The sequence below is a fragment of the Scyliorhinus torazame genome, chromosome 28, assembly GCF_047496885.1.
Source record: "Scyliorhinus torazame isolate Kashiwa2021f chromosome 28, sScyTor2.1, whole genome shotgun sequence".
NCBI lineage: Eukaryota > Metazoa > Chordata > Chondrichthyes > Carcharhiniformes > Scyliorhinidae > Scyliorhinus > Scyliorhinus torazame.
Window position 1 is genome coordinate 33,621,046 of NC_092734.1, and position 16,424 is coordinate 33,637,469.

Below are 16,424 nucleotides of genomic sequence, written 5' to 3' on the forward strand. Positions count from 1 at the left end.
CACTCGAGGGAGAAGGACCGACTACGGGTGAATGAGCTGGGTGGGACACGCACACCATGCGTGATCTGGGACGAGGGCTAGGAGGGTGGCCATACTGCTCAATAAGAGGACAGAATTTACAGTGACGAGGGCGGTTATGGACCAAAGGGGATGGTACGTCATGGTTAGTGGTGTCCTGGGAGGAGCGGCAGTGGTCATTGTAAACAGGAACGCTCCCAACTTGGATGGCATGGAATTCATGAAGACCATGGCGGTAATCCCCGACATAGACACACTCCGATTCATCCTGGGTGGGAACTTTAACCGCGTACAGGACCCATGGGCAGACAGATCAAAGCTAAAATCGGGGGGGGGTAAAGTCAAACATGGTGAAGGAACTGGGCGTGTTCATGGAAGAGATGGGGGCAGTGGACCCAGGGACGTTCACACACCCAGGGGAAGGGGTTCTCTCAGGTACACAGGGTATATACCAGGATCGACTTCTTTGTGTTTGGAAAAGCCAGGGGCGGAAGGAGCGGAGCACTGCACAATTGTAATCTCCGACTACCCTCCACACTACCTGGATGTGAGGCTGGAGACGGGCCGGGCTCAAACCGCACCCCATGGAGGTTGGACATGGCCCTCTTTGCCGATAAGGCATTCTACGAACAGATGGGCAGCACGGTAGCATTGTGGTAGCACAATTGCTTCACGGCTCCAGGGTCCCAGGTTCAATTCCGGCTTGGGTCACTGCCTGTGCGGAGTCTGCACATCCTCCCCGTGTGTGCGTGGGTTTCCTCCGGGTGCTCCGGTTTCCTCCCACAGTCCAAAGATGTGCAGGTTAGGTGGATTGGCCGTGATAAATTGCCCTTCGTGTTGGGTGGGGTTACTGGGTTATGGGGATAGGGTGGAGGTGTTGACCTTGGGTAGGGTGCTCTTTCCAAGAGCCGGTGCAGACTCGATGGGCCGAATGGCCTCCTTCTGCACTGTAAATTCTATGATATCACAGGCCGCGGACGGCCACGTTACCAACAAGCAGAGAGGGAGGTCTCACCCTCCACGTTCGGGGACGCGTGATAAAAGGAGAAATTATTGCATACAAGGTGCGTAAAGGTAAGGAGAGCGGCTAAGCAACAACTGCTCGACTGTGTACAGGGAGTGGATGGCGGTTCGATCGGCCCCCACCATAGAGCTGCTGGCGGGGAGGGACAGCAGCTCCACCAGGCACGGCGACCTTCTAGGAACACGGAGACAAAGCCAGCGGCCTGCAGGCAGGTGGCCCAGGTTGGGCCGAGGCGGGTCAACAAGGCCTCCGCGACCTACGACCGGGGGCTGTACACCTGCGAAAGGTGCTGGGGAGTCACTGGGCTTCATGTTGCTGTGTGTGGGGGAAGGGGGAGGCGGGGCTGAGGAGGGGGCGGGGCTGAGGGGAGGAGGGGGCGGGGCCGGCCCCATGGTCACGTGCTGATTGTTGTTGGAGATGAGCGGCAACATCCGGGCCGCCTGCGCGCGGCGCCGGCCCCGCCCCCTCCCCCAGAGCCCCGCTCCCCGCCCCCTCCCCCAGAGCCCCGCTCCCCATTGGTCGGCGTCGACGCTGACGTTCCAGACGGAACGCACCCCGCTCCCTGATTGGCCGCGGCGGCCGTCAGTCACGCTGTCGTCACAAAGTCCCCCTCCCACCCCCACGGAGCAGGCTGAGATCCAGCGGCGCTGGAGAGAGGTCGGCCCGAGGATGTGAGAGGGAACGGCGGGCGGCGGAGCCCGGTGAGTGCGGGCCACAACAGGGGAGGGGAATTACACTGACCCCCTGGGGGAGGGTGTGTTACACTGATTCTGTCCCCTGGGGGAGTGTGTGTTACACTGATACTGATCCCCCTGGGGAGGGTGTGTTACACTGATTCTGTCCCCTGGGGGAGGGTGTGTTACACTGATACTTTCCCCCGGGGGAGGGTGTGTTACACTGATACTGTCCCCCCGGGGGAAGGGGAGGGTGTGTTACACTGATAATGTCCCCCTGGGGGAAGGGGAGGGTGTGTTACACTGACACTGATCCCCCTGGGGGAAGGGGAGGGTGTGTTACACTGACACTGATCCCCCTGGGGAGGGTGTGTTACACTGATTCTGTCCCCTGGGGGAGGGTGTGTTACACTGATACTGTCCCCCTGGGGGAAGGGGAGGGTGTGTTACACTGATACTGTCCCCTGGGGGAGGGTGTGTTACACTGATACTGTCCCCTGGGGGAGGGTGTGTTACACTGATACTGTCCCCCTGGGGGAAGGGGAGGGTGTGTTACACTGATACTGTCCCCTGGGGAGGGTGTGTTACACTGATACTGTCCCCTGGGGGAGGGTGTGTTACACTGATACTGTCCCCCCGGGGGAAGGGGAGGGTGTGTTACACTGATCTCCCTGGGGAGGGTGTGTTACACTGATACTTTCCCCCGGGGGAGGGTGTGTTACACTGATACTGTCCCCCCGGGGGAAGGGGAGGGTGTGTTACACTGATCTCCCTGGGGAGGGTGTGTTACACTGATACTTTCCCCCGGGGGAGGGTGTGTTACACTGATACTGTCCCCCCGGGGGAAGGGGAGGGTGTGTTACACTGATAATGTCCCCCTGGGGGAAGGGGAGGGTGTGTTACACTGACACTGATCCCCCTGGGGGAAGGGGAGGGTGTGTTACACTGACACTGATCCCCCTGGGGAGGGTGTGTTACACTGATTCTGTCCCCTGGGGGAGGGTGTGTTACACTGATACTGTCCCCCTGGGGGAAGGGGAGGGTGTGTTACACTGATACTGTCCCCTGGGGGAGTGTGTGTTACACTGATACTGTCCCCTGGGGGAGGGTGTGTTACACTGATAGTCCCCCTGGGGGAAGGGGAGGGTGTGTTACACTGATACTGATCCCCCTGGGGAGGGTGTGTTACACTGATACTGTCCCCTGGGGGAGTGTGTGTTACACTGATACTGTCCCCTGGGGGAGGGTGTGTTACACTGATACTGTCCCCTGGGGGAGGGTGTGTTACACTGATACTGTCCCCCTGGGGGAAGGGGAGGGTGTGTTACACTGATCCCCCTGGGGAGGGTGTGTTACACTGATACTTTCCCCCGGGGGAGGGTGTGTTACACTGATACTGTCCCCCTGGGGGAAGGGGAGGGTGTGTTACACTGATACTGTCCCCTGGGGGAGGGTGTGTTACACTGATACTGATCCGCCTGGGGGAGGTGAAGGTGTGTGTTACACTGATACTGATTCACGTTCTCCCCGTGTCTGCGTGGGTTTCCTCCGGGTGGTCCGGTTTCCTCCCACAGTCCAAAGACGTGCAGGTTAGGTGGATTGGCCGTGATAAATTGCCCTTAGTGACCAAAAAAGGTTAGGAGGGGTTATTGGGTTACGGGGATAGGGTGGAAGTGAGGGCTTAAGTGTGTCGGTGCAGACTTGATGGGCCGAATGGCCTCCTTCTGCACTGTATGTTCTATGTCTATGATTCATCTTGGGGGAGGGTGTGTGTTACACTGATATTGATCCCCCTGGGGGAGGGTGTCTGCTACACTGATACTGATCCGCCTGGGGGAGGTGAGGGTGTGTTAAAATGATACTGATTCATCTTGGGGGAGGGTGTGTGTTACACTGATACTGATCCCCCTGGGGGGGATGGTGTGTTACACTGATACTGTCCCCCTGGGGGAGGGGAGGGTGTATGTTACTTCGATACTGACCCCTGGGGGAGGGGAGCGTGTGTGTTACACTGATACTGACCCACCCCTGTGGGAGGGGAGGGTGTGTGTTATACTGATCTCCCTGGGGGAGGGTGTCTGCGACACTGATACTGACCCCCGGGGGAGGGTGTGTGTTACACTGATACTGACCCCTGGGGGAGGGTGTGTGTTACACTGATACTGATCCCCCTGGGGGAGGGTGTGTGTTTACACTGATACTGATCCCCTGGGAAGGTGATGGTATGTGTTACACTGATACTGATCCCCCTCGGGGAGGGTGGGTTGTGTGTTACACTCATACTGTCCCCCTTGGGGCGGCGGGGGGTGGTGGTGGGGAGGAGGGGGTGTGTGTTACACTGATACTGATCCCCCTGGGGGAGGAGAGGGTGTGTGTGTGGTATTATCAGGTATTGCTGTACCTAAGAGGCTGATGACCATTGGTTAAACCTAGGAGTTTACCATTGGCTGTTGATACGTAGCTCCGCCCTGACAGGCGCAGTATAAGAACCGGTGCCGTCCCAGCAGCCTTCACTTTCTGTACCGAAGCTGCTGGGGAACAAGTTCTAGTCCATTAAAACCCTCAGTTATGAAATCACTTCGTCTTGAGTGTGATTGATCGTGCATCCATTTAATCGACTAGACTTAAGCTGGAAGGATGGATCTCCGAATCAAATCGGAGTGCCTACAACTCAGCCCCCACGCGGAGAACTCGGCTGCGATATTTAAACACTGGCTGGCGTGTTTTAAAGGCTACCCTGAGACGGCCGGAGGCACCCCCTCAGAAGAACAGAAAATGCATCTCCTGTGCTCAAGGGTCAGCCCTGGGATCTACACCCTTATCGAGGAGGCGGAGGACTATGATGCCGCGATCAAACTGTTAAAAGGATATATCCGCCCTGTAAATCAGATCTACGCATGTCATCTGCTTGCAACTAGACGGCAAAGCCCCAGGGAATCGTTGGAGGATTTTGGAGGATTTCTACCGGGCGCTACTGGTGCTGGGCCGAAACTGTGGCTGCCCGCAAGTTTCGGGGAACGAGCACACGGAACTTTTAATCAGGGATGCCTTCGTAGCAGGTATGAGCTCAGAGATCCTCCAAAGACTCCTAGAAAAGGACACCCTGGGACTTAGAGAGGCACTGGCAGGGTCCATAGACGTAGCCTCCTAAAACGCGCAGTCCTATGCGCCCGACCGCGCGACGGCCCCCTGGGCTGCGTGGCACCCCGCAGCGGCAACCCCGCAGCGGCAGCCCCACTGACCTTCCCCCTGACCCCGCAGGGCTGCGCTGCGAGACGGCACGCTAATGCCGCCGGGCCCCGCTGTGTCTTCTGCGGGCAGGCGAATCATCCCCGCCCGCGCTGCCCGGCCCGCACCGCCACCTGCAAAGGGTGCGGCAAGAAGGGCCACGTTGTGGGGGTCTGCCGTGACCGCGCCGGTCTCCAGCAACTCCGGACCGCCGCGGCAACCCCCCCTTCAGGCCCCGACCGGCCAGTGCTCACCGCCACCCCCCCTATCCTAGGGCCACGGGCGTTGCCATCTTGCCCCCCGGACACTACGCTGGACGGGTGAGCACCGCCATTTTGTCCATCCCCGCCTCCATCTTGTCCATCCCCGGCCACCATGTGCGACCCATGGGAGACGCCATCTTGGATGCGGCCCCAGGCCCCCAGCACGGCCGACTACACGTTGCCCAATCAGAACTCGCATCTGCTTCATCTGGCCTCGGTGACACTGGACCAAAGTCGACCTCGGACACTCGCAACAGCAACAACGACGGTCTTCATCAACGGGCACGAGACGTCTTGCCTGATTGACTCTGGGAGCACGGAAAGCTTTGTTCACCCCGACACCATAAGGCACTGTTCACTTGTTACCCACCCTGTAAACCAAAGGATCTCCCTGGCCTCCGGGTCACACTCGGTGGAGATAAAGGGGTTCTGCCTAGCAAACCTCACTGTCCAAGGCAGAAGATTTAACAATTTCCACCTTTATGTCCTGCCTCACCTCTGCGCGACAACACTCCTGGGGTTGGACTTCCAGTGTAACTTGCAAAACCTGACCTTTAAATTCGGCGGCCCTATACCCCCCCTTACTGTCTGCGGCCTCGCGACTCTTAAGGTCGACCCGCCTTCCCTGTTTGCGAACCTCACCCCGGATTGCAAACCCGTCGCCACCAGGAGCAGACGGTACAGTGCCCAGGACCGGACCTTCATCAGGTCAGAGGTCCAAAGGCTGCTGAGGGAAGGGGTCATCGAAGCGAGCAACAGTCCCTGGAGAGCTCAAGCAGTGGTGGTAAAGACCGGGGAGAAACATAGGCTGGTCATTGACTAGTCAGACCATCAACAGATTTACGCAGCTGGACACGTACCCTCTCCCCTGTATAGCCGACTTGGTAAACAGGATCGCGCAATACAAGGTCTTCTCAACGGTGGATCTCAAGTCCGCCTACCACCTCCGTAATAGTGACCGCAAGTACACTGTCTTTGAAGCAGATGGACGGCTCTATCAATTTTTAAGAGTTCCCTTTGGTGTCACTAATGGGGTCTCGGTCTTCGAGAGATGGACCGAATGGTTGACCGGTACGGCTTACGCGCAACGTTCCCGTATCTGGATAACGTCACCATCTGCGGCCATGACCAGCAGGACCACGACACCAACCTCCGCAAATTTCTCCATACCGCGAAAATCCTTAACGTACAATAAGGATAAATGCGTATTTAGCACCGACCGTCTATCCATTCTAGGCGATGTAGTGCGAAATGCAGTATAGGCCCCGACCCTGAGCGCATGCACCCCCTTATGGAGTTCCCCCTCCCTCACCTGCCCCAAGGCCCTGAAGCGCTGTCTAGGGTTTTTCAGTTACTACGCCCAGTGGGTCCCTAACTACGCAGACAAAGCCCGACCCCTAATCCAGTCCACAACCTTCCCCCTGTGGATGGAGGCCCGCCAGGCCTTCTGCCGCATCAATGCAGACATTGCAAAGGCCACGATGCGCGCCATCGACGAGTCCCTCCCCTTCCAGGTCGAGAGCGATGCGTCCGACGTAGCTCTGGCGGCCACCCTCAACCAAGCGGGCAGTCCTGTGGCTTTCTTCTCCCGTACCCTCCATGCTTCCGAAATTCGCCATTCCTCGGTCGAAAAAGAGGCACAAGCCATAGTTGAAGCTGTGAGACATTGGAGGCATTACCTGGCCGGCAGGAGATTCACTCTCCTCACGGACCAACGGTTGGTTGCTTTCATGTTCGATAATGCACAGCAGGGCAAGATTAAAAACGACAAGATCTTGCGGTGGAGGATAGAACTCTCCACCTTCAACTACGAGATCTTGTACCGTCCGGGGAAGCGAAACGAGCCTCCTGATGCACTGTCCCGCGGCACTTGTGCCACTGCACAAGTGGACCGCCTCCGAGCCCTCCATGAGGACCTCTGCCACCCGGGGGGTCACTCGTTTCTTCCACTTCATCAAGACCCGCAACCTGCCCTACTCCACCGAGGAGGTCAGGACAGTCACCAGTGACTGCCGAATCTGCGCGGAGTGCAAACCGCACTTCTACCGGCCAGAGAGGGCGCACCTGATAAAGGCTTCCCGTCCCTTTGAGCGCCTCAGCATGGATTTCAAAGGCCCCCTCCCCTCCACCGACTGCAACACGTATTTCCTGAACGTGATCGACGAGTACTCCCGGTTCCCATTCGCCATCCCCTGCCCAGACATGACCGCAACCACCGTCATCAAGGCCCTCCAGGGTATCTTTACACTGTTCGGTTTCCCCGCGTACATACACAGTGATAGGGGGTCCTCCTTTATGAGCGACGAACTGTGTCAATTCCTGCTCAGCAGGGGCATTGCCTCAAGCCCCCCCCCCCCCCCCCCCCCGCGTCAATCGTTTGCCCCAACAGCGCCGCCTAGGGGTGAAGAAGCTGCCAGGGAGGCCAAAACCACGCTCCCGGAGTCGCAACCACCTGGATCACCACCGAAGCCCAGACGATCCAGAAGGTCGCCCAGGCCACCCGATCGACTGATTGCTTCGCTGTGACTTTACCGTGAACGAACACTTTGTAAATATTCTTGACAGCCCTGTAAGGAGGTATCACGGTACCTCCATATCTGATCATACCATGTTAAAGGCGACTGTTACCACAGGCCACCACCCCCGCCGGACTCTTTTTTTTTAACAGGGGGTGAATGTGGTATTATCAGGTATTGCTGTACCTAAGAGGCTGATGACCCTTGGTTAAACCTAGGAGTTTACCATTGGCTGTTGATACGTAGCTCCGCCCTGACAGGCGGAGTATAAGAACCGGTGCCGTCCCAGCAGCCTTCACTTTCTGTACCGAAGCTGCTGGGGAACAAGTTCTAGTCGATTAAAGCCTTCAGTTATGAAATCACTTCGTCTTGAGTGTAATTGATCGTGCATCAGTGTTACAATGATACTGATTCCATTGGGGGAGGGTGTGTTGCACTGATACTGTCCCCCTTTGGGGGGGGGGGGGAGGGAGAAGGGTGTGTGTTACACTGATACTGATCCCCTGGGGGAGTGGGGGTGTGTTACACTGATACAGATCCCCCGGGTGAGGATGTGTGTTACACTGATATTGATCCTGCTGGGGGAGGGGATGTTGTATGTGTTACACTGATACTGTCTGCCCTGGGGGAAGAGTAGGATGTGTGTTACATTGATACTGAACCTCCTGGGGAAGGGAGCGTGTGTGTTACTGTCCCCCCTGGGCGAGGGAATGTGGGGGGTTACACTGATGCTGTCCCCCCCTGGGGGAGGGTGTTGGTTACACTGATGCTGTTCCCCTGGGGGGAGGGTGTGTGTGTGTCACATTGATACTGTCCCCCTGGGGGAGGGTGTGTGTTACACTGATACTGACCCCTGGGGGAGGGTGTGTGTTACACTGATACTGATCCCCTGGGGGAGGGTGTGTGTTACACTGATACTGATCCCCTGGGGAGGTGAGGGTGTGTTACACATACTGATCCCCTGGGGGAGGGGAGGGTGTGTGTTACACTGATACTGATCCATCTGGGGGCGGGGAGGGGGTGTGTTCCACTGATACTGACCCCCTGGGGAGGGTGTGTGTTACACTGATACTGTCCCCCTGGGGGAGGGTGTATGTTGCATTGTAGCTGATCCCCCTGGGGGGAGGGGGGGGTGGGGGTTGTGTGTCACATACTGATCCCCCTGGGGGGGGGGGGGGGTTGTGTGTCACATACTGATCCCCCTGGGGGAAGGTGTGTGTTGCACTGATACCGATCCCCCTGGGGAGGGGGTGTGTTACACTGATACAGATCCCCCGGGTGAGGATGTGTGTTACACTGATATTGATCCTGCTGGGGGAGGAGGGGATGTTGTATGTGTTACACTGATACTGTCTGCCCTGGGGGAAGAGTAGGATGTGTGTTACATGGATACTGAACCTCCTGGGGAAGGGAGCGTGTGTGTTACTGTCCCCCCTGGGCGAGGGAATGTGGGGGGTTACACTGATGCTGTCCCCCCCGGGGGAGGGTGTTGGTTACACTGATGCTGTTCCCCTGGGGGGAGGGTGTGTATGTGTCACATTGATACTGTCCCCCTGGGGGAGGGTGTGTGTTACACTGATACTGACCCTGGGGGAGGGTGTGTGTTACACTGATACTGATCCCCTGGGGGAGGGTGTGTGTTACACTGATACTGATCCCCTGGGGGAGGGTGTGTGTTACACTGATACTGATCCCCTGGGGAGGTGAGGGTATGTTACACATACTGATCCCCTGGGGGAGGGGAGGGTGTGTGTTACACTGATACTGATCCATCTGGGGAAGGGGAGGGGGTGTGTTCCACTGATACTGACCCCCTGGGGAGGGTGTGTGTTACACTGATACTGTCCCCCTGGGGGAGGGTGTATGTTGCATTGTAGCTGATCCCCCTGGGGGGGGGGGGTTGTGTCACATACTGATCCCCCTGGGGGGGGGGGGTTGTGTGTCACATACTGATCCCCCTGGGGGGGGGGGTTGTGTGTCACATACTGATCCCCCTGGGGGGGGGGGGGGGGTGTGTGTCACATACTGATCCCCCTGGGGGAAGGTGTGTGTTGCACTGATACCGATCCCCCTGGGGAGGGGAGGGGGTGTGTTCCACTGATACTGACCCCCCTGGGGGAGGGTGTGTGTTACACTGATACTGACCCCCCTGGGGAGGGTGTGTGTTGCAGTGATACTGACCCCCGGGGGAGGGTGTGTGTTACACTGATACTGTCCGCCCTGATGGAGGATGTGTATTATACTGATACTGACCCCCGGGGGAGGGTGTGTGTTACAGTGACACTGATCCCCCTGGGTGAGGATACTGATATTGATCTTACTGGGGGAGGGGAGGTTGTATGTGTTACACTGATACTGTCTGCCCTGGGAGAGGGTGTGTATTATACTGATACTGACCCCCCTGGGGAAGGGAGCGTGTGTGTTACACTGATACTGATCCCCCTGGAGAAGGGGAAGGTCTGGCTGATGACCCCTTGCGGGTGCAATTTCAATTAAAAATTTGAGAACGGATGTACCGTCGAACCAGGAGCCAATATCAGCCAGTTAGAGCCTAGGAAGATGGCAAACGGGACTTTGTGTGTGGCCAGCACAGATTTGGATGAGTGGTTTTAAAGGGAGGTGGAACAATGGAGGCCACACAAAAGAGTTACAGTTGAGTGATGTTACGGAGGTGGAATAGATGGTCTTAGTGAGGACACGGGTGTGGTCAGAAGCTCTTCTGGAAGCCAGACATGATGCACAAGTGGAAAACGGTCTTATTTTAACAACAGGCAGCAGCCAGATAGAGGGATATAAGTGTCTGGCCAGGGATTTTGGTTAGTATCGTGGTCAGAAGGCAATAGTTTCACTTTTTTTGAATAGTTAGTTGGAAATTTCTGCTCCTCCTCCTTGGGCAGTCCCCTGGATTCGAGGATGACTTCTTTTCACAGTAAACTCAGGTGTCAGACCAGTCCAATGCGCGACCTGTATTCTCCGTCACATGTGGGTGGTTGGAGTAGCCGGGGGGGGCGGGGGGGGGTGGGAGACAAATGTTCCTTCCGCTGTCGACACTTTGCTTAAGCGTGCACTCAGCGAGGGAACCCGAGGTGTTCAGCTCCTTCCCAGATGCATTTCCCCCATTCCGGGTGGTCTTGGGTCCAATTTATGGATAATCTATTTGACTAATGAAAGTGAGTGTGTATGTTTCTGTCTGTGTGTGTGTGTCTCTCACGCTGACTGTGCCCATGCCTCCGTGTGTGCATCTTGCAGTGATGGCAGCTCTGGGTTAAGTCTGGGGAGTGCGCCTGTCAAATTATCTTACCCGTTATGTGTGTCCCTGTTGGTTATGGACATGGTGGAATTGTGCTACTGTTTACTGCTGCTTGTAAAATGCTCCATCCAGTCTTTAATACATTGCTCAGTAACTGTATATTCCATTGCAACCGTGTTCAGAGAAGTGTCTTTGTATCTATTAATTAGCTTTTGTGATAACGTTGCTGTTACACTTTGAGTTCAATAGTGTAGAACGGATCTAATGGCCAAGTTACAAATTTTTCTCCAGCATAGGATTTGGGAATTTGATTGTTGTCATATTAGATTATTGATTCTAGCTGAATGAGAAATGTGCGCTGTAACTCAGCAATGAAGATTAATGTTCTCCGTAAGTAATTGGGTTCTTGTTTTTTGCCACCAGACCGAGAGCTTGGTTATGATCATCATCCACCAGCCTCGGCTGCTGCTCGAATGCGATTCCCGTCGGCAGCTGTCGAGAGAGCAACTTTCATCATAAGCCCCCCCCTTTCCCTCCTCGTTTGAAGCTTCTGGATGTGTTAAAATGGAAAACAAAAAGGAACCTCCCTTCTTTAATGACGACAATTCTGGGCCGATAAGTTATAAACTCCCCTTTTATGAAACAATGGAACTTTTCATTGAAACACTCACGGGAACCTGTTTTGAACTCCGAGTGTCACCTTTCGAGACGGTCATTTCTGTGAAGGCGAAAATTCAAAGACTAGAAGGTGCAGATGATTTTTCTTTTCAATCCTCCGTTAATTTGATCAAATGCTCTCAGTTTCAATTGATGTATTTCACATGTTTGACTTTTCCAGCCTTTCCTGTGAGAGAGCGCGTTTTCTCCAGCTTATTTTCTGATTCCGAACCGGGTAACGCCTTAGATTGCCGTTTTGCATCCCTTTGGTTGTTTGGTAAAGGCTGGGTGGGTGATAAATTGCTACGTGCGCAGGTTCTGTTGCAAGGGAGACAAAAAGAGACATGTCCCAGTGTCGATAAGTGAAAAGTACTCTGGGGAAATTACTCCCTGGCCCCTTTTGACAATCATTCAGGACATCACGTTGACCAAATCTTTAAAAACCCTCGCCTCCCCAGCACCTGATGGCCTACATCGTAGTGTTTTAAAAGTGATGCCTGCAGAGATGTTGGATGCTCTGACTGTTTTTCCAAAATTCTCTAGATTTTGGAACAGTCCCAGCATGTTTGAGGTCAGCAAATGTAACACCGAGATTTAAAAAAAACAGAGCGAACATGGGGACCTAAAGGCCGGTCATCAGTCATTGGGAACATGCTGGAATTTATTTTTAAGGAAATCTGAACAATGCACTGAGAAAGACGTGAAATGAAATGAAATGAAAATCGCTTATTGTCACAAGTAGGCTTCAAATGAAGTTACTGTGAAAAGCCCCTAGTCGCCACATTCCAGCCCCTGCTCGGGGAGGCTGTTACGGGAATTGAACCGTGCTGCTGGCCTGCGTTGGTCTGCTTTCAAAGCCAGCGATTTAACCCTGTGCTAAACAGCCCCTATTGAACATATGATTAGAACAAGTCAAAATGGTTTTTGGAAAGGGAAATACTGTTTGACGAAAGTATTAGTTTTTTGAAGATGTAACTAGTAGGATGGATAAAGGGGCACCAGTAGATGTGGTATACCTGGATTTCCAAAATTTGGTAAGTGCCACACAGAAGGAGTTGGGGACAGGGTTCAAAATACAAGAGGGTGGCAGACAAATTCACCCTCAAGAGCCTGGCAAGAATCGATGGTCAGGGTGGCAAATAAGAGAGAGGTCGCTGTCCAACGTTTGAGGATCCGCTCGTCTAATCACAGATTATGTCTGTCCCATGCACACTACTGCTACTCCTCCAATCGCTGGGTTCCTCCGTGCTGCTCATGCCGTTCCTTGAGAGACTGAACCTGCGATTGGAGGAGCAGTGAGGAAGACCCTTTGGAGAAGCTGGAGCAGTTATCCTGGCCGGCCCCATAGTCATCAACTGGCTTCTTCGCGACTTGAGCTGCTGAGTAGCCCCCAAAACCCAGATTCGGACTTTGATCAGAGAATGATACAGGAGGCCATTCAGCCCATCGGGCCTGTGCCAGATCATGTGGAGAGGAAGTCCCGTTTTCGCACTCAGGATGTTCCCCCATCATGTTGAGTGGCACAACTGCTTCGTGAAACATTCCGGGCAGCTCGAAACTGGGCACCTAGGAGGCACTGTGGGCCATCAAAAACCAGTAGAGTTGTATTTCGCCACAACTTGTAACCCCATGTCCGGCATATTCCTCGCTCTCGTTGCCATCAGAGGACATCTCAACCCTGTGTGTAAGAGAGCCTGCCAGGAGCCGCACAGAGTGTACCTAAAAGAGGTGTCAATCCAATGAAGCTACAGCACAGCTCTGCATGCTAGAGAGACAGGGCGAAGCAACCCCATAACCAATAGATCAGATCAAAGCTCTGCAATGCTGCCATATCCAGATGTAAATGGTGGTGAAGAATTAAGCAACTGAAGGGAGAAGGATGTTCCATGAAAATCGTCAGCATATAAATGTGAAAGACAAAGCTTCAACACCTGCAACCAGCTCCAACCAGAAGTGCTGAGTGGATGTGTGTCCTGAGGCTCTTGTCATTCAAGCACCAGTCTTCAGCCAGTTCAATTCCACATGATGCGAAGTGCAGCGAGTACAGGAAAGGGTCCCAACCACCAGCCCAGCTCTGCTGCTGAAGACTTGTGCTACAGAACCAACCACATCTCTCGCCAAGCTGTTCCAGTACAGCTACAAGACTGATATCCCCCTGACCTGGGTACACGGAGGGAGAAGTCAGAATGTCCAAATTTCCTGACAGCACGTCTTTCGGGACTTGTGGGAGGAAACCGGAGCGCCCGGAGGAAACCCACGCAGACACTGGGAGAACGTGCAGACTCCGCACAGACAGTGACCCAAGCCGGGAATCGAACCTGGGACCCTGGAGCTGTGAAGCAACAGTGCTGCCCACTGTGCTACCGTGCTGCGCCACATACAGGAGTGTAGTATTAATCAGATCAGTCCATAAGAGGGCCGTTTAGGAGTCTATTAACAGCGGGGAAGAAGCTGTTTTTGAATCTGCTCGTGCGTGTTCTCAGACTTTTGTATCTCCTGCCCGAGGGAAAAAATGAAAATCGCTTATTGTCAAGAGTAGGCTTCAATGAGGTTACTGTGAAAAGCCCCTAGTCGCCACATTCCGGCGCCTGTTCGGGGAGGCTGGTACGGGAAGTTGGAAGAGTGAGTAAGCCGGGTGGGAGGGGTCTTTGATTATGCTGTCCGCTTTCCCAAGGCAGCAGGAGTTGTAGACAGTCGATGGATGGGAGGCGGGTCCGTGCGATGGTCTGGGTGGTGTTCACGACTCTCTGGAGTTTCTTGTGGTCTTGGGCCGAGCAGTTACCATACCAGGCTGTGATGCAGCCAGATAGGGTGAGCTCCCTTACTCTTCTACAAATCTACTGTGAGGTCTTTGGCATCTACCTGAGAGCTCATGGGATCTCTGGTTAAGGAGGCTGAAACCTGGAAGATGGGACTCCCTCCACATTGTCTTGCTCTCTCAGCCTGTGCTCAAGTCTCTGAAGCTGAACCTGAACCCCACAGCCTTCTAACTCAGGAGAGAGTGTTGCATACTGAACCATGGTGAATGGGATTACATTTCACCCCATTTTAGAATTTGCCTCTCAAATGATGAAACCTTACAAATCTTGCATTCAATGTTCCTACTTTGCCAAATACCTCCGAATCACTGTCGGAACCATAGTTGTAGATTCCCAGACAGATCATCTATTTCTGTTATATGGGTACTCGTGCCTTTTGCAGAATAAGAAGTGGGAAAGGCTAACTTTCATTGCTGTAGAAAAATAAATACATGGCTTTTAGATATTTTTGACAAAATTGCAAGGTTACCAAAAAAAAATTGCGTGGTTTTGTAATCGGAGCAAAATTAATAGTCACTTCAGCAAATGCAGGTTAACTTAGGAAAGCCAGGGAAAATGATGTTCGACTAACTTGCTTGAGTTTTTTTGAAGAGGTGGCTCACTGACACAGTGGTTAGCACTGCTGCCTCTCAGCGCCAGGGACCCGGGTTCGATTCCGACCTCGGGTGACTGTGTGGAGTTTGCACCTTCTCCCCGTGTCTCCGGTTTCCTCCCACAGTCCAAAAATGTGCAGGTTAGGGTGGATCGGCCGCGTTAATTGCTCCTTAGGGTAGGGTCGTTTGAATAGGTGGGGGGATTGGGCCGAGGGTAGGGTAGTCTTTCGAAGGATCGGTGCAGATTTTTTTTTTTTTTTTTTTTAAATACTTTTATTCAAACTTTCAATATTTTAGGGGGGGTGCAGATTTGATGGGCTGGATGGCCTTCTGCACTGTAAGGATTCTATTATTTTTTAAAAAGAGGATTGCTGAGGGTAATGCTGTTGATGTGGTGTACCTGCATTTGATAAAGTGTCACACGAGAGATTTGCGAGCAAAGTTACAGCAGGTAGAATAAAAAGTAGCAACATGGAAACTGGCGGAGTGACAGCAAATAGCATAGTAAATTTGGGGCAGCACGGTAGCTGTGGATAGCACTGTGTTTCACAGTGCCAGGGTCCCAGGTTCGATTCCCCGCTGGGTGACTGTCTCTGCGGAGTCTGCACGTTCTCCCCATGACTGCGTGGGTTTCATCCGGGCGCTCCGGTTTCCCACAGTCCAAAGATGTGCAGGTTAAGTGGATTGACCATGATAAATTGCCCTTAGTGACCAAAAAGGTTAGGAGGGGTTATTGGGTTACGGGGGTAGTGTAGCAGTGAGGGCTTAAGTGGGTCGGTGCAGACTCGATGGGTCGCAGGGTTCCTTCTGCACTGTATGTTCTATGTTCTAAATAACGGTTGTTTTTTGGACTGGAGGGAGGTTTATTGTGAGGTTCCTCAAGTGTTGGGTCCCCTTGCTTTCTGATATGAATGACCTAGATCATGGTGCACAAAACACAGTTTCAAAATTTGTGGACAATGCAAAACTTGGGAAGCGTAGTGAACTGTGAGGAGGATAGTGTAAAACTTCAAAATAACATAGGGAGTGGGATGGGCAGACAAGTGGCAGATCAAATTTTTAATGAAAAGTCTGAAGTGAATTTGTTTGCATAGAGACAATATAATATAAAGGATGCAATTCTAAAGAGGTTGCTGGAGATGGTATGCAAGTGCCGAACTCACTGAAGGTGCCACGGCAGCTTGAGAGCGCAGTTAATAAATCATCTAGGATCCATAAATAGGGGTATGGAGTACCAAAGCAAGGGAGTTATGTTAAATCTGCATAAAACACTGCTATGGTCCCATTGCGTCCAGTTCTGGGCACTATGTCTAGTGGGAGGATGTAAATACATTTGAAGGGTGCAGAATAGATGGACGAGGGTTGAGGGACTTCAGTTATCT

The 16,424-nt window shown here is 53.6% G+C and overlaps 1 protein-coding gene across 1 annotated transcript in view; it reads left to right on the top strand.

Annotated features, from left to right (window-relative positions):
* The first annotated feature begins 1,624 nt into the window (after nt 1–1,624).
* zfand4 (zinc finger, AN1-type domain 4) overlaps nt 1,625–16,424 on the top strand; it is a 61,903-nt gene continuing 47,103 nt past the window's right edge. Inside the window, exons 1-2 of the mRNA XM_072491839.1 lie at nt 1,625–1,743; nt 11,397–11,721. Coding sequence (XP_072347940.1) covers nt 11,538–11,721 — 184 coding nt within the window. The 5' untranslated portion in view covers nt 1,625–1,743; nt 11,397–11,537. The remainder of the gene's footprint in view (nt 1,744–11,396; nt 11,722–16,424) is intronic.